The sequence below is a fragment of the Phocoena sinus genome, chromosome 3 (assembly GCF_008692025.1).
Source record: "Phocoena sinus isolate mPhoSin1 chromosome 3, mPhoSin1.pri, whole genome shotgun sequence".
In the NCBI taxonomy this organism is placed as follows: domain Eukaryota; kingdom Metazoa; phylum Chordata; class Mammalia; order Artiodactyla; family Phocoenidae; genus Phocoena; species Phocoena sinus.
The window spans coordinates 70,345,620-70,369,883 of NC_045765.1; the positions used below are offsets into that span (position 1 = coordinate 70,345,620).

General features: G+C 35.1%; 1 protein-coding gene and 1 non-coding gene across 15 annotated transcripts in view; one reads left to right on the top strand and one right to left on the bottom strand.

Annotated features, from left to right (window-relative positions):
• CSNK1G3 (casein kinase 1 gamma 3) overlaps positions 1-24,264 on the bottom strand; it is a 141,297-nt gene that overhangs the window by 68,416 nt on the left and 48,617 nt on the right. For 13 of the 14 annotated variants that reach the window (XR_004349119.1, XR_004349117.1, XR_004349118.1 and 10 more), the window contains exon 4: positions 14,178-14,247. Coding sequence is in view for 2 of the 14 variants with exons in the window: in XM_032626108.1 (XP_032481999.1) it covers positions 14,178-14,247 (70 nt within the window). In the remaining 12 variants the exon portion in view is untranslated. Of the gene's footprint in view, positions 1-14,177; positions 14,248-14,987; positions 15,040-24,264 lie in introns of those variants that run through there. The other variant, XR_004349122.1, reaches the window with a different exon arrangement.
• Positions 6,673-6,779, top strand: LOC116752451. Its single transcript, XR_004349517.1, has one exon. It is a non-coding gene; the product is annotated as a U6 spliceosomal RNA (small nuclear RNA).

Here is a 24,264-nt window from a genome sequence, read left to right on the forward strand (position 1 = left end):
AGAGTACTACACAATCCAAGGTTGGTTTAATCCAAGAATGCAGAACCATGGATATGGAGGAACTCTGTATACCAAGGGCCAACTATAAGTTATACATGAATTTGCAACTGCATAGAGAGTGGTAACCCTAACCTCCATAATGTTCAAGGGTCAACTGTACACTACAAAACTACAGTAATCAAAACAGTATGGAACTCACACAAAAACAGACACACAGATCAATGGAACAGAACTTAGAGTCCAGAAATAAAACCACAAATATATGGGCAATTAATTGACAACACAGGAGCAAAGAACATACATGGAGAAAGAATAGTCTCTTCAATAAATGGTGCTGGGAAAACTGGACAGCTACAGCCAAAAGAATCAAACTAGACCACTATCTCACATCACACACAAAAATTAACTCAAAATGGATTAAAGACCTGAATGTAAGACCTGAAACCATAAAACTCCTAGAAGAAAACATAGGAGGTAACTTCATTTATATGAGTTTTAGAGATATTTTTGTGGCTCTAATTCCAAAAGCAAGGGAAACAAAAGTAAAAATGAACAAATGGGACTACATCAAACTAAAAAGTTTCTGCACAGTGAAGGGAACCATCATCAAAACAAAAAGGCAACCTACTGAGTGGGAGAAGATATTTGTAAATCCAATAAGGGATTATTATCCAAAATATATAAAGAACACATACAACTCAAAAACAAACAAGTTGATTTAAAAATGGACATTTTTTAATGAATAGACATTTTTCTAAAGAAGACATACAGATGGCCAAAAGGTACATGAAAAGATGTTCAACATCACTAATTATGAGGGAAATGCAAATCAAAACCACAATGAGACATCACCTCACACCTGTCAGAATGGCTATTAGCAAAAAGAAAAAAATTATGAATATTGGAGAAGATGTGGAGAAAAGGAAACCCTTGTACACTGTTGGTGGGACTGAAAATTGGTGCAGCCACCATGGAAAACAGTATAGAGATTCCTCAAAAAATTAAGAATAGAACTCCCATCTGACCCAGCTATTCTGCTTCTAGGTATTATCTGAAGAACACAAAAACAATTTGAAAAGATATATGAACCCCTACGTTTATTGCAGCATTATTTACAACGGCCAAGATATGGAAATAACCTAAGTGTCCATGGGTGCATGAATGGATAAAGAAAATGTGGTCCACATACACAAAGGAAAACTACCCCACCACAAAAAAAGAATTAAATCCAATCCTGCCATTTGCGACAACATGGATGGACCCTGAAAGTTTTATGTTAAGTGATGTAAGTTAAGAAAGACAAATACCGTAAAATTTCACTCGTGTGGAACGTAAAAAAACAAATGAACAAACAAAATAAAACAAAAACAAACTCATAGATACAGAGATCAGATTAGTGTTTACCAAAGGGAAAGGGAGTTGGGTGGAATGGGTGAAATGGGTAAAGGGGGTCAGCTGTATGGTGATGGATGGTAACTAGAAACGTGCTGATGATCACTTTGTAGTGTGTACAGGCATATTTAGGAGATATTTTGGGTTCAGTTCCACACCACCACAATAAAGGGAATACCGAAATAAAGTCAGATGAATTTTTTGGTTTCCTGGTGCATACAAAAGTTTTATTTATACTATACTGTAGTCTATTAAGTGTACAGTAGTATTGTCTAAAAATACCATGTACATACCTTATTAATACCTTAAAAACACTTTATGGCTAAAAATGCTAACCATCATCTGACCCTTCAGTGAGTCATAGTAGTAACATCAAAGATCACTGATCACAGATCACTGTAACAAATATAATAATAATGGAAAAGTTTGAAATACTGTAGATATTACCAAAATGTGACACAGAGACAAGGTGTGAGCAGATGCTGTCGGAAAAATGGCATTGAAGACTTGCTCATTGTAGGGTTGCCACAAACTTTCAATTTGTAAAAAAAAAAAAAAAAAAAAAATCTGTGAAGCACAATAAAGCAAAGCACAATGAAACAAGGTATGCCTGTACAGATGTCAAATTATAATGCTGCACACCTGAAACTTACATAACTTAAAAATATTATTCTGGGACTACAAAGAAAAACTTGAATTGGAAAAAGATTTAGACCACATTTATTTAATCCAAGTATTAACTATAACTGAGCAAGTATTTCTCAAATACTCTCCCTAATATTTAAAGTTACAGAGCCTTACTTCTACTCTTTACTATTAACTTCATTTTGGAGCTACTCAGAATTAAGCAAAGTAGAGTTGACCCTTGAAAAACACAGGAGTTAGGGGCAGTGACCCTCCATGCAGTCAAAAATCCATGTATAACTTATAGTCAGCCCTCCATATACATATTTCAGTTCCTCTGTGTCTGTGGTTCCAGATCCTCGGATTCAACCAACCTTATATTGTATAGTACTGTAGTATTTACTATTGAAAAAAATCCATGTATAAGTGAACCCACACTGTTCAAACCCACACTGTTCAAAGGTCAACTGTGTACTATTCAGACTCTGTCACCCTATAAAATAATTTTGGCTTCCTCTCCCTTCCTACCATACGTCCTTAACAGAAGAAATGGATCCATTCTAAGGCTCAGATTTACTCTGCCTTACTGTTTGAGCTTTTCTAAGGCTGCATTTCAAATTTTTCTACCAGTTCTGCTATCCAAATTGCCAACTTTTCCTTTTACCCAACCTTCAAGTCTCCTCTTTTCAAACTTATCTATTAAGCATGACTCAAAATTCATAATTATTCACACAGAATTTCTCAGAGTTGAAGAGATGTAAGCATAAGTAAATCTGATCTGCTGTATTTCATATAAGCCAACTCATTGTTGAGAGAATTACTGTGTACCTAACATGTACATTCAATCAAGCTATACACATAATATAACTTTGGGTTTCTAAAATAACACCAAGAAAAAGATCAATAAAGGGACAAATGAGAACTGCTTCAATTTTCTTCAAAACTTCCTTCCTTTAATGGTTTCAAAGTGTCTCAAAAATATCTATCTCTACCTTACCCAAGATGGCTAAATTCCATAAACAGCATTACATTTCACTGAGTAAATTAAACAGACATTTAGTCTCAAATCCAAATAAAAATACCTCAGCTTTATCACGCAACATAATTTTACCTTAAAACATGACTCAGCACAGATCTTTGGTGAAAAAAAAGACGATTTCACTCTGACTCTTTGAGATACATATTGTTTTATGAGTCAATGAATGCAAAAACTTCTTACGTAACTACTAATGTATTTCAACACATATTTTATCATTGAAGTATAGGATCAAGAGTCATATATTTTTTTTTTAAATCAAGAATATAAAGCAAACACTGTAAAGACCAAACTAAAATTTCATTTCCCAGGACAAGTCTGGGCAGTTTTCTAACACTGAGCAAACAAATTAAATTGTTATGAGTTAGGAAAAGTTGCAACTAACAAACAGGGGCTGAGGAGTACCCTAAGCAAACACCAAACAAAACAACCACATCAATATAAATATGATACACAAGAAAGGGGTTTTTCAAAGTGGGAGAGGTGAAGGACAAGAGGGCAAGAAAGAAGAGAGACTCAGAAAGAAGGCTGAGAACAAAGAGTAATGAATGTTTTAAGTTACCAGCTGTGTCTCTTGATCAAAGTTTTTGGCTACTGAACTGCACGAATACAATCCAACTCATGGGCAAAAGCAAGCTTTTTTATTTGTTCTTACACCCAGTGAATTTTCAACTATAAACTTTTACTCCACCCAATTCCAATTGTTCTAAGAGTATTTTTGAGACTACTATAAAAAGTCATTGATGGTGAGTTGATGAAAGTTAGTCTGATAGCTTCAAACATCACTAATTTTCAGTGATGCTTATCAGCATCCCCAATATTCAAGAGAAGTATATTTTTTCCCCAGAAAAGCTCAAGAATGGGCAAGAATACAAAATTCACACATTATATGAAAATACAATCTCACCATCACTCTCCCAAAATTAATTTAATTGAACACTTCATTTTATATTTCAGCATTCCACTTACGTGACAAAACAACATTAATTAATTAAAGTCAGAAAATAACACTTGGATGCCTAATACTGTCAATACTGCTTGGTACTTCAGTTCCTTATAGGTGGGCAACAGTTAAGCATGTTATTAAAAGAAATATTATCATGATGTTTCTTTCCATTTTCAGGTCCAGTATTGTTCATGTAGGAAGGATTAGAACAACAGTATTAACAGTCTTAACAGGAAATTTAAACTCTACAGATTTGATCAAGAAAAACTAAAATCTGGGACTTCCCTGGTGGTCCAGTGGTTAAGAATCCATCTTGCAATGTAGGGGACGCTGGTCGATCCCTGGTCGGGGAACAAAGATCCCACATGCTGCGGGGCAGCTAAGCCTGTACACCACAGCTAGAGAGCCCAAGTACCACACTACAGAGCCCATGCGCCACAACTAGAGAGAAGCCTGCACACCGCAATGGAAGACCCCATGTACTGCAACTAAGACCATTAAAAAAAAAAAAGAATAACTAAAATCTGATTAGAAATACTAAGTACAGAATTATCACACAGGCTATGTTCTTTTCCAAGGAGGTTTTGCTTTCAGGCATTCTTAACCTTTAGCACAAATGCTTATACTTCTAGCTCAGCAGTTCTCAACACATGGTCCAGAGACACTTAGGGACAGGAGGAAGTGGTCCATGAGACACTTTCAGGAGGGCAGTGACATCAAAATTATTTTTATAATAACACCAAGATGTTATTTATCTTTTTCACTCTCATTCTCTCACAAGTGAAAGTCAAGTTTTCCAGAGGCTACGTGAATGTGATATGGCAATGGTCTGAAGGCAGAATCCATTGTTTTTTATTAAGCCAGACATTAAGGAGATGTGCACAACATGTAAAACAAGGCCACTTTTCTCAAATTTGGAAAATAGCGCTAGTTGTGATTTTAAAATACTATTGTTGTTATTTTAAAATGAATACAGCAATATTTTTATATTTGTTTTAATTTCTCATATGGTAAATATCCACAGCTATAACCCACAATAACAAAAGCCCTCTAGGATCCTCAAAAAGTTTTAGGAGTCTAAAAGGATTATGAGACCCAAAAGTTTGAGAATTACTGTTCTGTCCAATTAGGAAGCCCTGATATGAACAAACAGGTGCAATGAGTTCCAAACTTGGTAACAGTCATTCCATTAAAATACCACATCACCCACATTTAGTAATATTCTAGCAATTAACCCCAAATAAAAGGAAAAGCCACCCCACTGTAAAACAGAAGAGTCCTTTCAGTGACAATTCTATTTACACATTTAAAAATTAGTCTTAATTTCAAAGGACATTAAAAAGTAACATCACCTACAAACAAGTAATGTTTATTATAATATATGGAATACTGAATAAATATTATATATTATATATTATTCAGTTTCTATCCTCTTTAGGCATAAACAGTTAAGAAAAAATGGATTCTCTCTTACCATTTTTACCCCCAATCTGCAAGCTTACAAATCTGTTCTTCTCACAATATGCTTCTTTATATTTAAATCAAAAATAAAACATGAAATCATATTATTTTTCATGGCTTTATACTTCTTATGATTACATACGGAATTACAAAAATGATGCTGTATTTCAGAAAATTAAGTCCTTCATCACCATTTAGTTATACCCTATTCAAAAATAAGGTCTGTTTTTTATGTAAGATTACTGTCTATTAATTAATCACTGAAAGTATTAATAGTATAATTACCACACAACATAAACTGTCCTAATACCTGGACCATATAAACCAAATTGAAATCACTATCGGTTAACCTTTCTTTCTTATATTGATAATGCATAGCATTCTTTAAACACACACATTCTCCATAAACTACAAATTTAACAGAAAAATGTTGTACACTTCTATCCAACAGTACCAATATACATATTCACATATAAATTAGTAAAAGTTTCACAATGCATAACTTATAGAAATTCCCATACAGAAAGGCCTCTAAAAAGAGACAGAAATATTACATTCACTTAAGATGTCTTCTAAATGCACTTAAGCTAATACAGAAAAAGGAAGTCTAAGAAGCTGCTACATAAACTGTTGGTTATTTAGGCTGAAATAAGTTTACACTAACCACCATCTCACCTGTATAGTATTCTTCATTATTTTTGTTAAAACCAAAATATAACAGGTAATGTTCTAATTATTTTATTCACTTAACTTTCATGGTTTTGACAATATTTTCTTTCTTTTTTCTCAAAAAGACACTTATAAGATATACAGAAAGAGCAGAATTTCTTAAGTTCTTAAAACATGGTCAGAGAAACTCTAATCTGCCAACTTACTGAATAAAAGAAATTTTAGAAATTATTTAATGCATATACCCATGTTTAAAGGCTTATACTATTACCTACAACCTTTCTCAAAAGTGAACAGTATGATAAAGTGTTCATACAATATGGAATCACCAAAGCCCACTTAGCTAGGAGACAGGGCTAAATACACCAATAAACAAGACATAAACCAAGAAGGCAGAAGGGTCAGTATAAAGAATGAAGAGAAGTTTTTCTAATTCTTAGAAGGCAATACTATGACAAGTGTTAATCTTAGAAACAGCCACTGCTGCTATTATCAAATTATTCTTTAGAACTACAGAGTTCAGGCAACATCAAAAAGTCAAGCCGTGCTCACTTCGGCAGCACATATACTAAAATTGGAACGATACAGAGAAGATCAGCATGGCCCCTGCGCAAGGATGACATGCAAATTCGTGAAGCGTTCCATATTTTTATACACAAAAATAAACTCAAAATGGATTAAAGACCTAAATGTAAGGCCAGACACCATCAAACTCTTAGAGGAAAACATAGGCAGAACACTCTGACTTAAATCACAGCAAGATCCTTTTTGACCCACCTCCTAGAGAAATAGAAATAAAAACAAAAATAAATGGGACCTAATAAAACTTCAAAGCTTTTGCACAGCAAAGGAAACCATAAACAAGACGAAAAGACAACCCTCAGATGGGAGAAAATATTTGCAAATGAAGCAACTGACAAAGGATTCATCTCCAAAACATACAAGCAACTCATGCAGCTCAATATCAAAAAAACTCATGCAGCTCAATATCAAAAAAACAAACAACCCAATCCAAAAATGGGCAGAAGACATAAATAGACATTTCTCCAAAGAAGATATACAGAATGCCAACAAACACATGAAAGAATGCTCAACATCATTAATCATAAGAGAAATGCAAATCAAAACTACAATGAGATATCATCTCACACCGGTCAGAATGGCCATCATCAAAAAATCTACAAACAATAAATGCTGGAGAGGGTGTGGAGAAAAGGGAACCCTCTTGCACTGCTGGTGGGAATGTAAATTGATACAGACACTAGAGAATAGTATGGAGGTTCCTTAAAAAACTAAAAATAGAACTACCATACAACCCAGCAATCCCACTACTGGGCAGATACCCTGAGAAAACCATAATTCAAAAAGAGTCATGTACCAAAATGTTCATTGCAGCTCTATTTACAATAACCAGGAGATGGAAACAACCTAAGTGTCCATCAACAGATGAATGGATAAAGAAGATGCAGCACATATATACAATGGAATATTACTCAGCCATAAAAAGGAACAAAACTGAGTTATTTGTAGTGAGGTGGATGGACCTAGAGACTGTCATACAGAGTGAAGTGAGTCCGAAAGAGAAAAACAAATACCGTATGCTAACACATATATAAGGAATCTAAAAGGAAAAAAAATAATGGTCAGAAGAACCTAGGGGCAAGATGGGAATAAAGATGCAGACCTACTAGAGAATGGACTTGAGGATACGGGAAGGGGGAAGGGTAAGCTGGGACAAAGTGAGAGAGTGGCATGGACACATATACACTACCAAACGTAAAATAGCTAGCTAGTGGGAAGTGGCCGCACAGCACAGGGAGATCAGCTCGGTGCTTTGTGACCACCTAGAGCGGTGGGATAGGGAGGTTGGGAGGGAGGGAGATGCAAGAGGGAAGAGATATGGGGACATATGTATGACTGATTCACTTTGTTATAAAGCAGAAACTAACACACCATTGTAAAGCTATTATACTCCAATAGAGATGTTAAAAATAAAAAAAAAAGACAAGCCACTCACCTGAGAAAAAATTATTTAACAATTTAACATATGCACAGTCTCAAATAGTATATTTAACATCATTTCCATAGTTAGAGATCTTCCAAGAATAGTAATTTATGACAGAAAAAAAAAGGTTATTTGACTTTCTGTGATGAAGTATCAGCTGATAAAGAAATTCCAAGGAATAAATGATTGCAAATTAGGTCAATATGGCCTATATAAACCATCTGATGTCAAGGAAATAATTTAAGACACAGAAGCATTATTCGGAATCACAGATCTTCAAAACACTTTTCCCCATACATTGCAAAATATGTCCCATGCATTTTCATGAAGTATCATATCAACAATTCAACTAAACTATTTTTCAAGTAGATTAAAAAAAACTGAATTAATTCTAATAATTAAAACCCATGCTTCTCTAGAAAGTGATTATTTTTAGGCAGCTGAATTGTACAGTCAGTTAATTTAATAATTACCTGCATATGCCCTTGGTTTATCATTTCTGATCATCTAAAAATTACTCATCACTGACTTTTTTTCCTTCTATTTCTGGATCTCTAAATTTACCTAATCATAGAGTGATGCAAATGACATTAAAATAAATAAATTTTTGAAATTACATGGTTATGTCTATTTGTCAAAAGTGGAATAAACTCAAAATGTAATAATATGATTTTACATAATATTAATATATCAAACTTTAAACATACAATCACAAAAGCTAAAAAGCTATAGGAAATATTGGAGATTATGTACTGCACCTTCACATCTGATGATAGAAAACAGTCTATTATTCTCATTAAAGAATTTACCATTTCAACCATTTACCAAGGGCTTACAATTGTCAATCATTCTGCTCAGTTTCAAGGATAAAAAGATGATTCTCACTGCCCTCAAAGAGTTCAAATTTTAATGGAGGAGAGAGACATAAGCAAATATAAATATAATATGGTATGATGAAAGAAAAATGAAGATGTATTCAAAATAATTTCAAGTCAAAGAAGAAGCTTTTTGTGGAATGAAAGAGATACCAGAAAATGTACTGCAAAAGAGGAGATACTTTAGCTGGGGACTGAAGAAAGAAGAAATTCATTGAGAAAGAAAGACATTCCAGAAAGAAGAATATGGATATATGAAAATAATAAGATCTATTCAGAGAACACTAAGTTTAGTGCAACTAAAAAGTGGGTCGAATAGAAAGAGAAAGAAATGTGAACTTTATACTAAATGACAAGTCTCTAAGAGGAATGTAGGGAAGAAGGAAGTGAGATGCACAAAAAGAAGCCCAATTCAAAAAATAGGTGACAATGAAGACTGGGAGAAGAGAATGAAGTCAACAGATCTCTTAAGAGACATAACTGACGGACCTTTTTGATGATTATCCCAAAAAGTCAAAATTAAAGGTGACTAACACTTTCAGCTTGAATGGGTGAGCCACTAATGGAACAAGATAATCCAGAAAAACAAACAGGTCTTTTGGAAGAGAGAGAAATCATTGGAAAAGTAAGGGGAAAGAAGATAGGGAGAGAAATTCTGGGTATATAGAACTGCTGATTCTAGTAGAGACATACATGTATGACTAGATTTTAAGAATGAAGGCTGGGATAAAGAATTGGAAATTATCCTTATATAGATGGTAATCTCATCCTTTCCTTCCTCCCTCCTGTTACAAAAAAATCCAGAATCATAAAAATGAAAGCCACGTACGAAAAACAGAAGGAAGAAGCTAGAGCGAGCCTGATTCCTTACTTCTGTGTAGCCATATCAATCCTACAATTGTCTACTTCAGGACTCCTTGTTTATTTTTCCTCACATAACATTGCTTTACTTGTTTAAGCTACTGCTGTCATGATTTTTGATACTGACAGTCAAATTTATTCCTACCCAATGCAGTGGTCATCATGGTTTTGCCTATGTTCCTCTTCTCTTGACACTCTCTACACTCTCCTATGGGAGACCTCATCCATTCCCTTAGCTTTAAAAACCACCTATGTGTTGATGACTCCCAAATGTAGATCTTCATTTTACTCAATAAATGCTGAGTGGATATTACAAAACAAGACCATTTGAAACATTAATTTTTTGCTATCAGAGAAAGTGATAAAGTATAAAACAATACTCTAATCCTATGGAAAGCTATAAATAATATAAGGAGTCAACCCTCATACGCACACTGCAGTAAAGCTGCACAGTCCTACTGTATATATGTAACAGATTCAGTGAACAAATAAGAGAGAAAAGTGGGATACTGCCAGGGAGGTTAGATAAGGAGAAAGACTTACAGGAGAATCAAAACCTAGAGAGTAGAACTAGATAAACTGTCTATTATTTCACAGATATTTCAGTAAATAATTCTAAATAAATCTGTTTTAATTTGTTTCTGCTGTGGCAAAATATACATAATAGAAAATTTATCATTTTAACCATTTTTAAATGTACAGTTCAGTGGCATCACGTATAGTCACATTGTCGTGCAACCACCACCACTATCCACCTCCAGAACTCTTTCATCATCCCAGACTGAAACTCTATACCCATTAAACAATATTTTCCCACTCCCCTCTCCTCTCAGCCCCTGGCAACCACCATTCTGAATTCCGTCTCTATGAATCTGACTACTCTGGGTATCTCAAAGTGTGAAATCACACAGCATTTGTCCTTTTGTGACTAGCTTACTTCATTTAGCATAACGTTCTCAAGGTTCCTCTATACTGTAGCACGTGTCAGAATTTCCTTCCTTTTTAGGGCTGAATAATATTCCCTTCTATGTATAAAACCACACTTTGTATATCCATTCAAAGTTGTTTCCACCTTTTGGCTATTGCAAATAAATCACACTGCTATGAACATGGGTGTACAACTATCTGTTTAAGTCCCTGCTTTCAGTTCTTTTATGCATATAATTAGAAGTGGAACTGCTGAATCAAATGGTAATTCTATGTTTAATTTTTTGACGAACAGTCGTACTGTTTTCCACAGCAGCTGCAGCAATCCACATTCCCACCAGTAATGCACAAAGATTCCAATTTCTCCATATTCACACCAACACTAGCTGTTTACTGGTTTTTGGTTTGCTTTCCTTTATTTAGTTAATAACAGCCACCCTAATGGGTGTGAAGTGGTATGTCTTTGTGGTTTTGACTTACATTTTCCTAGTGATTTGTGATATTCAGCATCTTTTCATGTGCTTATTGGCTATTTGTATATCTATCTTCTTTAGAAAAATGTCTATTCAAGTTCTGTGCCCACTTTAAAGTTGGATCGTTTGTATTTTTGCTGTTGAGTTTTAGGACTTCTTTATATATTCTGAATATTGATTAAATATATCTATTTTTTAAATTTATTTTTGGCTGCACTGGGTCTTCGTTGCTGTGCGCGGGCTTTCTTTAGTTGCGGAGAGCGGGGGCTACTCTTTGTTGTGCTGCGCGGGCTTCTCATGGCGGTGGCTTCTCTTGTTGCAGAGCACAGGCTCTAGAGTGCAGGCTCAGTAGTTGCGGCACACGGGCTTAGTTGCTCCGCAGCATGTGGCATCTTCCCGGACCAGGGCTCAAACCCATGTCCCCTGCACTGGCAGGTGAATTCTTAACCACTGCGTCACCAGGGAAGCCCAGTATATCTATTTTTAAAGAGAACACTAACAAGCAAGTTGCTACTTAAATGAAACTTACAATATCATAAAAGAATTATAGATTAAATTACTATGAATGCCCCACTTATGATTAAGAGCAGTCTGAAAATACAATCCTTTCAAGTAGCAATTCCAAAATCAAATAATTTTTAAGTCATCAGTCTCTCCTCAAAACAATTAAACACTCTTGTTTTTCTATAAAGCTCACATGAGTACGCAAAAATGTTTTTAAAATTCATGATCGATAAAAACACTAACAAGTAACTAAAATTCACATGATTCATGTGAAACACTCAAAACTACACACACCTGTCAGAGTTTCAGAGCCACCATTACACACACCTTCAAGCAATAACACTCATATTTCAATTTATGTAAGTGCTATGCCCTGGAGTACGCACCCTTATATATGCAGACTAAATGACAGTCCCTGGAGTCATGGGGCACAACAGCCCTTTGGCATTCAAGTGCTAACAGATGTATGTTCCACTTTATTATCACTATCCCTGACATAAATTTTAAAGTTAAGAAAAGTAAAGAATATAATAATAAAAGTAAGTGCACCATGGTATTCAATTCAATGACTCCCTAAACTCCAAATTAACTTATTCGTTCTTATCCAATTAAAGTATTCAATCCTATTTTTCCAAATGATAGTTTTACGACTTAAGTAGATAGATCTCTTATTTTCATCTCCCCAGCATCCAATCTTCCTTCTTCTGTTAACACCTCAATTTCCCATTAGACAACACCTCTCCCCATTCTCAGTCCCTGAACTTCACAGGTAGTGCCTGAGATGAGTAAGTCTGGGCAATCAAATTCAGTGATTAAATCATTAGACACAAAATAAGACAGTAAGGTTCAGTCCTAGAACTTTTGCTGAAATTTTTAGTTAACAGATACTTTTAAAATTGCTAAGCTGGGCTGTTGGTAAGCACCTTTGCCGTCTCATAAGAAGGGCCAATCAGAGAAAAAAGCTTACACACACACAAAAAGGCAGAGCATAAAGACAAACTCAACAATGTCCCTGATGACAGTACTGCAATGTCTTATAGATAAGTCCTTTCCCTGAATTTACAGTACATAAGTCAATAACTCCTTTTTTTTTTTTTCCACTTAGCTTCTTAGGGCTTTCTGTCACTTGCCAGTCCTAACTAATATGTATGGTTTCACATATAATTGTGTCCCCTTATCATTTATATCTCAGTTGTCAGTGATAATTTTGATAAGTCCTGGAGGCCTGTATCAGACTTAAACATGCATTATAGAACGTTTATAATGATAAAACATTACGAAATGTCAACTTATTGTCCCCACAATGACTACTCATTCGAAAGTATGCTCTTAGAAAAAAAAAGAATGCAAAATTGATAATGTATTAAAAAATGTACAACTCTACCAAGTAGAATGTAAACATGTGCTTACAAAAAACACATCAAAAAATTCCATTTTATTAAATCTGGGGAAACAAAATATCCCTACTTGATAAGAAACTGTATGTATAAAATCATTACAGTTAGAATAGTAGTGAACAGAAAAAGTGGAGTTGAGAGAAACGTTAACATAAAGTAAATGCAACGAAAAATGGGAAATTTTCTCATTAGTTTTTCCCAATGGCACAAAATATCCATTCTCACTTAGATTTAGAGTTTATGTAAAAATATACCTGTATTAATTTCCTACAGCCCCTGTAATTACTACACACCTGTAGCTTAAAATAACAAAAATTTATTTCTCACAGTTCTGGAGGCCAAACATTTGAAATCAGTTTCAACAGGCTGAATCAAGGAGGTTCTATAGGACAATCCTATACCAGGTTTTCATGGCTGCCAGCATTCCTTGGCTTATGGCTATATCACTCCAATCTTGGCCTCTGTAGCCACTTTGCCTTTTCTTCTTCTGTGTACGTTAATGGTTCTTCTGACTCTCTTTTACAAGGACATTTGTGACTGCATTTAGGGGCCACCCAGATAACCCAGAATAACCTCCTGATCTCAAGATCCTTAACTTAATCATACCTGTGAAGTCTTTACTATAAGGTAACATTTACAGATTCCAGGGATTATGATATGGATATTTTTTATGCAGCCATTTTTCAGCCTACCACCATGTCATAAATCATTTCAATAACTATAATACCACCAAAAAGGCTAAGCACCTGGAAACTATATGCACCTTATATTCTCAAATTAAATTTTTTTACAATGTTCTCTATTTATATTAGTACCAACACAAAAAGCTCCAAAAATGTCATATTTAGAATAAAAAGGGAAGACTGTAGTAAGAAAATATCTACTAAGCATTGCCTTAAGAAGTGATTAATATTAACTAAATTTAACATACTATTCTTTGAAACCACAGAGTTCTTATCATGACAATCCGTTTTATTACAAATTAAAAAATTAATATAAGACTTTACCTCCAGATCCTAACTGCTTGTAGAATCTGTATTCCAAATGTAGTTGTGGTGCTCTGGATTTCATGGGCTCCTAATTAAAAAAAAAAAAGCAACAACAAAAAATATTTAAGTTATTAAAATATCACTAGGCCCCAATTCCAAATTTATAAATCTTGGTGTCAACTTTTTTTTTTTTGGTATTCCAAGCATTGTTCTTTATAATATTTCAACGTTTCGCCTTGATTAAAATACAATCTGAGACAGAGTAAAACTGTGTTCAACAATTTCCACAAATACATATAGTATCCATACATATGGAAAGACCCACCTCAATAAAGCAAAAAAATATTTAATATTTCAAACATTCAGAAGCATATGAATGCATTAGAAAAGGTCTTTAAAAGCTACATAATAAACCAGTAGTTAACTCAGGAGAGGGATCTAGCTTTGAGTAAGGTCAAAGGTGAATTTTTAATTTCTGTTGATTTTTTTATTAAAGATCAAAATATATATATATATTTTTTAGACAGTAAATATGGTCTATTTTTGCTTCTTTCCAATAAAATACATTTGATCACTTTTTTTTATACAGCAGGTTCTCATTAGTCATCCATTTTATACACATTAGTGTATACATGTCAATCCCAATAGCCCAATTCATCACACCACCACCACCACCCGCCCGCTGCTTTCCCCCCTTGGTGTGCATACGTTTATTCTCTATATCTGTGTCTCAATTTCTGCCCTGAAAACCGGTTCATCCGTACCATTTTTCTAGGTTCCACATATATGCGTTAATATACGATATTTTTTTTTCTCTTTCTGACTTACTTCACTCTGTATGACAGTCTCTAGATCCATCCACGTCTCAACAAATGACCCAATTTCGTTCCTTTTTATGGCTGAGTAATATTCCATTGTATATATGTACCACATCTTCTTTATCCATTCGTCTGTCGATGGGCATTTAGGTTGCTTCCATGACCTGGCTATTGTAAATAGTGCTGCAATGAACATTGGGGTGCATGTGCCTTTTTGGGTTTTTTTTAACATCTTTATTAGGGTATAATTGCTTTACAATGGTGTGTCAGTTTCTGCTTTATAACAAAGTGAATCAGTTATACACATACATATGTCCCTATATCTCTTCCCTCTTGCATCTCCCTCCCTCCCACCCTCCCTATCCCACCCCTCTAGGTGGCCACAAAGCACCAAGCTGATCTCCCTGTGCTATGCGGCTTACGGTTGGTAGTGTATATATGCCCATGCCACTCTCTCATTTCGTCCCAGCTTACCCTTCTCCCTCCCCGTATCCTCAAGTCTATTCTCTAGTAGGTCTGCATCTTTATTCCCGCCTTGCCCCTAGGTTCTTCTGACCATTTTCTTTTTCTTTTTTTATTTAGATTCCATATATATGTGTTAGTATACAGTATTTGTTTTTCTCTTTCTGACTTACTTCACTCTGTATGACAGTCTCTAGGTCCATCCACCTCACTACAGATAACTCAGTTTCATTCCTTTTTATGGCTGAGTAACATTCCATTGTATATATGTGCCACATCTTCTTTTGATGGACTCTTAGGTTGCTTACATGTCCTGGTAAATAGAGCTGCAATGAACATTTTGGTACATGACTCTTTTTGAATTATGGTTTTCTCAGGGTATATGCCCAGTAGTGGGATTGCTGGATCATATGGAAATTCTATTTTTACTTTTTAAGGAACCTCCATACTGTTCTCCATAGTGGCTGTATCAATTTACATTCCCACCAACAGTGCAAGAGGGCTCCCTTTTCTCCACATGCTCTCCAGCATTTGTCATTTGTAGATTTTCAGATGAAGCTCATTCTAACTGGTGTGATTTGCATTGTAGTTCTGTAGCTTTGATTTGCATTTCTCTAATAATTAGTGATGTTGAGCAGCTTTTCATGTGCTTCTTGGCCATATGTATGTCTTCTTTGGAGAAATGTCTACTTAGGTCTTCTGCCCATTTTTGGATTGGGTTGTTTGTTTTTTTAATATAGAGCTGCATGAGCTGTTTATATATTTCGGAGACTAATCCTTTGTCCATTGATTCGTTTGCAAATATTTTCTCCCATCCTGAGGGTTGTCTTTTCGTCTTGTTTATGGTTTCCTTTGCTGTGCAAAAGCTTTTAAGTTTCATTAGGTCCCATTTGTTTATTTTTGTTTGTATTTCCATTATTCTAGGAGGTGGATCAAAAAAGATCTTGCTGTGATCTATGTCAAAGAGTGTTCTTCCTATGGTTTCCTCTAAGATTTTAGTAGTGTCCGGACTTACATTTAGGTCTCAAATCCATTTTGAGTTTATTTTTGAGTATGGTGTTAGGGAGTGTTCTAATTTCATTCTTTTACATGTAGCTGTCCAGTTTCCCCAGCACCACTTACTGAAGAGACTGTCTTTTCTTCATTGTATATCCTTGCCTCCTTTGTCATAGATTAGTTGACCATAGTTGCGTGGGTTAACCTCTGGGCTTTCTACCTGTTCCATTGACTATGTTCCTGTTTTTCTTCCAGTACCATACTGTCTTGATTACTGTAGATTTGTAGTATGGTCTGAAGCCAGGGAGTCTGATTCCTCCAGCTCCGTTTTTTTCCCTCAAGACTGCTTTGGCTATTCAGGGTCTTTTGTGTCTCCATACAAATTTTAACGTTTTCTGTTCTAGTTCCATAAAAAATGCCATTGGTAATTTGATAGGGATTGCATTGAATCTGTAGATTGCTTTGGGTAGTATAGTCATTTTCACAATATTGATTCTTCCAATCCAAGAACATGGTATATCTCTCCACCTGTTGGTATCATCTTTAATTTCTTTCATCAGTGTCTTAGAGTTTTCTGCATACAGGCCTTTTGTCTCCCTAGGTAGGTTTAATCCTAGGTATTTTATTCTTTTTGTTGCAATAGTAAATGGAAGTGTTTCCTTAATTTCTCTTTCAGATTTTTCATCATTAGTGTATAGGAATGCAAGACATTTCTGTGCATTAATTTTGTATCCAGCAACTTTACCAAATTCATTGATTAGCTCGTTTCCTGGTGGCATCTTTAGGATTCTCTATGTATAGTATCATGTCATCTGCAAACAGTGTCAGTTTTACTACTTCTTTTCCAATTTGTATTCTCTTTATTTCTTTTTCTTCTCTGACTGCCGAGGATAGGACTTCCAAAACTATGTTGAATAATAGTGGCAAGAGGGGACATCCTTTTCTTGTTCCTGATCTTAGAGGAAATGTTTTCAGTTCTTCACCATTGAGAATGATGTTTGCTGTGCGTCTGTCATATATGGCCTTTATTATGTTGAGGTACGTTCCCTCTATGCCCACTTTTTGGAGTTTTTATCATAAATGGCTGTTGAATTTTGTCAAAAGCTTTCTCTGCATCTATTGAGATGATCATATGGTTTTTATTTTTCAATTTGTTAATATGGTGTATTGATTGATTTGCATATACTGAAGAATCCTTGCATCCCTGGGATAAATCCCACTTGATCATGGTGTATGATCCTTTTAATGTGCTGTTGGATTCTGTTTGCTAGTATTTTGCTGAGGATTTTTGCATCTATATTCATCAGTGATATTGGTCGCTAATTTTCTTTTTTTGTAGTATCTTTGTCTGGTTTTGGTATCAGGGTGATGGTGGCTTCATAGAATGAGTTTGGGAGTGTTCCTTCCTCCAAAATTTTTTGGAAGAGCTTGAGAAGGATGGGTGTTAGCTCTTCTCTAAATGTTTGACAGAATTCACCTGTGAAGCCATCTGGTCCTGTACTTTTGTTTGTTGGAAGATTTTTAATCACAGTTTCAATTTCATTACTTGTGATTCATCTATTCATATTTTCTATTTCTTCCTGGTTCAGTCTTGGAAGGTTATACCTTTCTAAGAATTTGTCCATTTCTTCTAGGTTGTCCATTTTATTGGCATAGAGTTCCTTGTAGTAGTCTCTTAGGATGCTTTGTATTTCTGTGGTGTCTGGTGTCACTTCTGCGTTGTCATTTCTAATTTTATTGATTTGAGTCCTCTCCCTCTTTTTCTTGATGAGTCTGGCTAATGGTTTATCAATTTTGTTTATCTCCTCAAAGAACCAGCTTTTACTTTTATTGATCTTTGCTATTGTTTCCTTTGTTTCTATTTCATTTATTTCTGCTCTGATCTTTATGATTTCTTTCCTTCTGCTAACTTTGGGTTTTGTTTGTTCTTCTCTCTCTAGTTCCTTTAGGTGTAAGGTTAGATTATTTATTTTAGATTTTTCTTGTTTCTTGAGGTAGGCTTGTATAGCTATAAACTTCCCTCTTAGAACTGCTTTTGCTGCATCCCATAGGTTTTGGATTGTCATGTTCTCATTGTCATTTGTCTCGAGGTATTGTTTGATTTCCTCTTTGATTTCTTCAGTGATCTCTTGGTTATTTAGTAACGTAGTGTTTAGCCTCCATGTGTTTGTGTTTTTTATGTTTTTTCCCCTGTAACTGATTTCTAATCTCATAGTGTTGTGGTCAGAAAAGATGCTTGATATGATTTCAATTTTCTTATATTTACTGAGGTTTGATTTGTGACCCAAGATGTGATCTATCCTGGAGAATGTTCCTTGCGCACTTGAGAAGAAAGTGTAATCTGCTGTTTTTGGATGGAATGTCCTATAAATATCAATTAAATCTATCTGGTCTACTGTGTCATTTAAAGCTTCTGTTTCCTTACTTATTTTCATTTTGGATGATCTGTCCACTGGTGTAAGTGAGGTGTTAAAGTCTCCCACTATTATTGTGTTACTGTCGATTTCCTCTTTTATAGCTGTTAGCAGTTGCCTTATGTATTGAGGTGCTCCTATGTTGGGTGCATATATATTTATAATTGTTATATCTTCTTCTTGGATTGATCCCTTGATCATTATGAAATGTCCTTCCTTGTCTCTTGTAACATTCTTTATTTTGAAGTCTATTTTATCTGATATGAGTATTGCTACTCCAGCTTTCTTTTGATTTCCATTTGCATGGAATATCTTTATCCATCTCCTCACTTTCAGTCTGTATGTGTCCCTAGGTCTGAAGTGGGTCTCTTGTAGACAGCATATATATGGGTCTTGTTTTTGTAGCCATTCAGCAAGCCTGTTTCTTTTGGTTGGAGCATTTAAGCCATTCACATTTAAGGTAATTATCGATATGTATGTTCCTATGACCATTTTCTTAATTGTTTTGAGCTTGTTTTTGTAGGTTCTTTTCTTCCCTTGTGTTTCCCACTTACAGAAGTTTCTTTAGAATTTGTTGTAGAGCTGGTTTGGAGGTGCTGAATTCTTTAGCTTTAGCTTGTCTGTAAAGCTTTTGATTTCTCCATCGAAGCTGAATGAGCTCCTTGCCAGGCAGTCTTGGTTGTAGGTTCTTCCCTTTCATCACTTTAAGTATATCATGCCACTTCCCTTCTGGCTTGTACAGTTTCTGCTGAGAAATCAGCTGTTAACTTTACGGGAGTTCCCTTGTATGTTATTTGTCGTTTTTCCCTTGCTGCTTTCAATAATTTTTCTTTGTCTTTAATTTTTGCCAATTTGATTACTTTGTGTCATGCTGTGTTTCTCCTTGGATTTATCCTGTATGGGACTCTGCAGTTCCTGGACATGGGTGGCTCTTTCCTTTCCCATGTTAGGGAAGTTTTCAACTATAATCTCTTCAAATATTTTCTCAGGTCCTTTCTCTCTCTCTTCTCCTTCTGGGACCCCTACAGTATGAATATTTTTGTGTTTAATGTTGTCCCAGAGGTCTCTTAGGCTGTCTTCATTTCTTCTCATTCTTTTTTCTTTATTCTGTTCCACAGCAGTGAATTCCACCATTCTGTCTTCCAGGTCACTTATCCGTTCTTCTGCCTCAGTTATTCTGCTATTGATTCCTTCTACTGTAGTTTTCATTTGTTATTGTATTGTTCATCTCTGTTTGTTTGTTCTTTAATTCTTCTAGGTGTTTTTTAAACATTTCTTACATCTTCTCGATCTTTGCCTCCATTCTTTTTCCGAGGTCCTGGATCATCTTCACTATCATTATTCTGAATTCTTTTTCTGGAAGGCTGCCTATCTCCACTTCATTTAGTTGTTTTTGTGGGGGTTTATCTTGTTCCTTCATCTGGTACATAGCCCCCTGCTTTTTCATCTTGTCTATCCTTCTGTGAATGTGGTTTTTGTTCCACAGGCTGCAAGATTGTAGTTCTTCTTGCTTCTGCTGTCTGTCCTCTGGTGGATGAGGCTATCATGGAGGCTTGTGCAGGTTTCCTGATGGGAGGGACTCTCAACTCTTGTATAATGTAATAATCTATTAGTCATCTTTGTCTCCCTAAGGTTAAATCCAGATAGTCAACTTTAAGCGCAGCGTAAAATAAATTAATGCCATAAATGTATACAAGGTTAAGTGGCTATTAGATCAAGCATTAGGGAAATCTGTGTTTGACTCTTTGACCCTGAAGAAGAGTATACTGTGAACATTCATGACTAGAATGGTGGCCCTGATTCTATTTCTCCTGCTTCCAGGAATTCACCTCTAAACTAAATATTTCTAATGTAAAGAAAAGTAAGAAATTACAGAAAAGTAAGAAAGAACAAAGACAGAGATAGGAAAATTCTGATAGTAGCAACAACATATATTTTTTTAATTTTTAGCTGGAGTACAGCTTACAATAAAACACACAGTTCCTAAGTATTAGGCCCATGAGCTTTGTAAATTGTATATATCTCTGCAACCACCATCTCAAAAAACCTTTAGCCTCTAAAGTTTAGAGCATTTCCATCACCCTTCTCTCAGAGATAATCACTTTTGGACTTCTATCACCCTTGGATTTGTTTTGTCCGTTGTTGGATTTCATACAAATGACATTATACAATGTATGTTTTATATGTATGTGTCTGGCTTTTTTCCTTCAACATAATGTTTTTGAGATTTTTACAGTCACACACACACACACACACACAGAGAACATAAACAGAAGCAAAATAGATTTAACATATAAGAAATAATAAATGTGTGAAAATATTTGCAGGAAACAAAACTGTAACAGAGTAATAACACAGGAAAATTGAACAAGATTCAACAGGAAAGTACAGCAAGGTAATAAAATTTAAACAAAACCAACAAAACTTCAAGAAGTACAAAAAACTACAATAACAAAATTTAAAACTAATCTACCAGCACATTAACACAACAGAAAAGAGAATTTGGAAATTGGGAGATAGAAAAATGTCTGAAGAATGAGAAAATTTTGTAGACTGCATCTATATAAAGTATACAAAATGCATTATGAAGGAGGAAAAATAGAAAATATAGGAAAAAGATTAGAGATCCAGACAATATAATGTGAAGGTCTAATATGCATTTGATAAGTGTCTTGAGAGAAAAGTGAGCAGAGGCAATAACTGAAGAAATAAATGCAAGAACTGATGAAAGATAAACCAGAGATTCAAGAGGAATGTGAATCCCAAACAGAATAACTAAAATATTTATACTAAGATATATCGTAATGAAAGAACCAACGACAGACTTCAGATAAAAACCTGTAAAGTCCCAGTGGAACAATTATAATCATAAAGATTATTATAAGAGAAAACAATCAGCTTAGTTCTTGAGAGGCAGAATGGTAGGGTACAACTCTAGTTAAAAGCATAGGCACTGAAACTAAATTGTATTGGGTTTGAATCCTAAATTCACTACTTACTAGCTGTTGTAGAGACTTTGGCAAGTTACTTAATCTTTATGTACTTTTCAGTTCCCTCATCTACGAAAGAGGGATAGAATATTTTTTCTCATTTTGTTTATATATACATATATATGACTTAAAATAGCTCCTTCCACATAGTGGAATTCTTCAGTTAACTATATAAAAGTATATAACCATAAGATATAATAAAAGATGCCCACTCAGGCAATCACAAGTAAAATTAAATACATAACTTATTCAATCACTAATATTCCCTAGGTAAAAACAGAAACCCAGATCTAACTTAGTTGAGGCAGTTCTTTACTAGCAGTAAAATTTTATTGTGCCACCATATAACAAAAGTCACCTCACCACAGGATGAATTTTTCATTATTCATGAACAACGGGTTACTATGTAACTACAAACAACAAGATATAAGGGTGGTGGCTGAGGTCAAATTTAACAAATTACCTTGAAACAAATGATCAATATGAACTAGGGTAACATTAAATAAATGTGAAAACCTTTATAGGAGATAACAGAGCTAAAAGTAGTCCCTGAAGTTTGCTCTCTGAACACCACTGTCAACAAATAATACCTTTATTTGTACCAACGTACAAAAATAAGATAGCACTGAAGGTATACAGACATAACATTTTCAAGTGGTTACTTTTTAGGCAGGTTCTGAACAAAATTATATTATTTTCTATAAACAGAGACAATAGATACAAACATAAGATACAAAAGTATATATAAGGACACTTTATATATATATAATACATACACATACACACACACACACACACACACACACAAATATTTAGTAAACTAAGTACCGAACCATGGTCCAACAGTTTATGTGAAAAATTTTCTGCCCTGCCAATATATTTTTTGGATGAATCTGAGGCAAGCATGACTCTATACCATACGTCAACCTCAAAATACCACAAAGGGATCCAAAAATATTCCCAGTTCTCCCAAAGAATACCAAATAACCACAATTTTTATATGTAGTCCTGATCACTGTGAATGTCTGCCCACCAAAAAAAAGAAGAAAAATAAGGGGATAGTGATATGGCATGAAGGTAAACTAAAAAAAGTGACTTATGTGTGTATACATAAGAAGGCTAAAAGATGACATAATACATGTTTACTAAGGCATCAAAGATGTCAACAGGGTAAACAAGTTCCAAATCTGAAAATAACAGAACCTAAGGGTCACCAGTTAATGACTGAAATGGACAAGTAAAGGTCAGCCTAGAGGGGCTCCTATTTTGACACAATGGTTTATTTGCCCTAACATCAGTTAAATATCTGATAGATATCTGAAGCTACTCACTACGGGCCATCAATAACACAGAACATGGGTGTTGCCACACTTCCATCCTTGTGTGCCACCCCAACTCCCAACACCGTACAACATCTAGATCCCAGACCACATTCCCTGCATCCTGGGCCTCCCTATTGTGATTCACACAAACTAACTAACCCCCCCCCCCCCCCCCGCCCCGTCCTGATTTCACACCCAGGAGGGAACCTTGTAATTTTAACTTAGCATTCTATGTATATCAGCCTACAGAAAGAAAACATATTATTTATTCTGATGTGGGCATTCTGGACCCATAATAGTAAAATACCTCACTGTAAGTTAGAAATTAACTCTTTCTAAATATTTACACCTCTGAGAGCTTGATTGATTGCATGAATTGATTAATACTGTGAATCCACTTCTGATTAACAGTGACAATCTTAATGAGACAACCTAACCAGATTTTCTGTCATAAAGTCAAGGACCGGAACTTAAACCTAGGTGAACTCATGCCAGGTAAATGCCAGTGCCAACTCACATGTCAGTCAGCCAGTCTCTCCTGGTGGCACCACAACCCTTCTGTGCATTTTTATTTCCCAGTAAAAGTAAACAGCATTTGTTGCAGTGAAACTTGGTTTACACTCACAGGATACTTAAAATTAAGTAGCACAGTTTTCTATCTCATCCCCAACGTTTTTTTTTTTATTTCTCCCACTTGCCTCTTCCTCAAATAGTCTCTCCTTCTATATTAAAGTCACATTACCCTAATAACAGTGGTTATATTGGCAGAGACAAGATTGAGACTGGCAGGCAGGCTGGGAAAACCAAGCCATGCTCAACCTCAAGGAAACATGGCTGGCAAAACAGATAGAACAGATGTGCCAGTAGAAAGTTATATCTTATAAAAATTCCCAGATCCCAACTATTCAAAAAAAAAAGGCTGCCTTATAGCTGTCATACCAGGCACATCTGGGACTTCAAAACAGTCCCAGGGGAGTCTGCTTGCCTGGCTATCCACCTACATCAAGAATTTCTGAATCCTTGAAGGTCAAGCAATAGCCAAGTTTTACCAAATATAAAAACATCAACAGAAAAAGAGATGTTGGAAGGTACCTCAAATACAT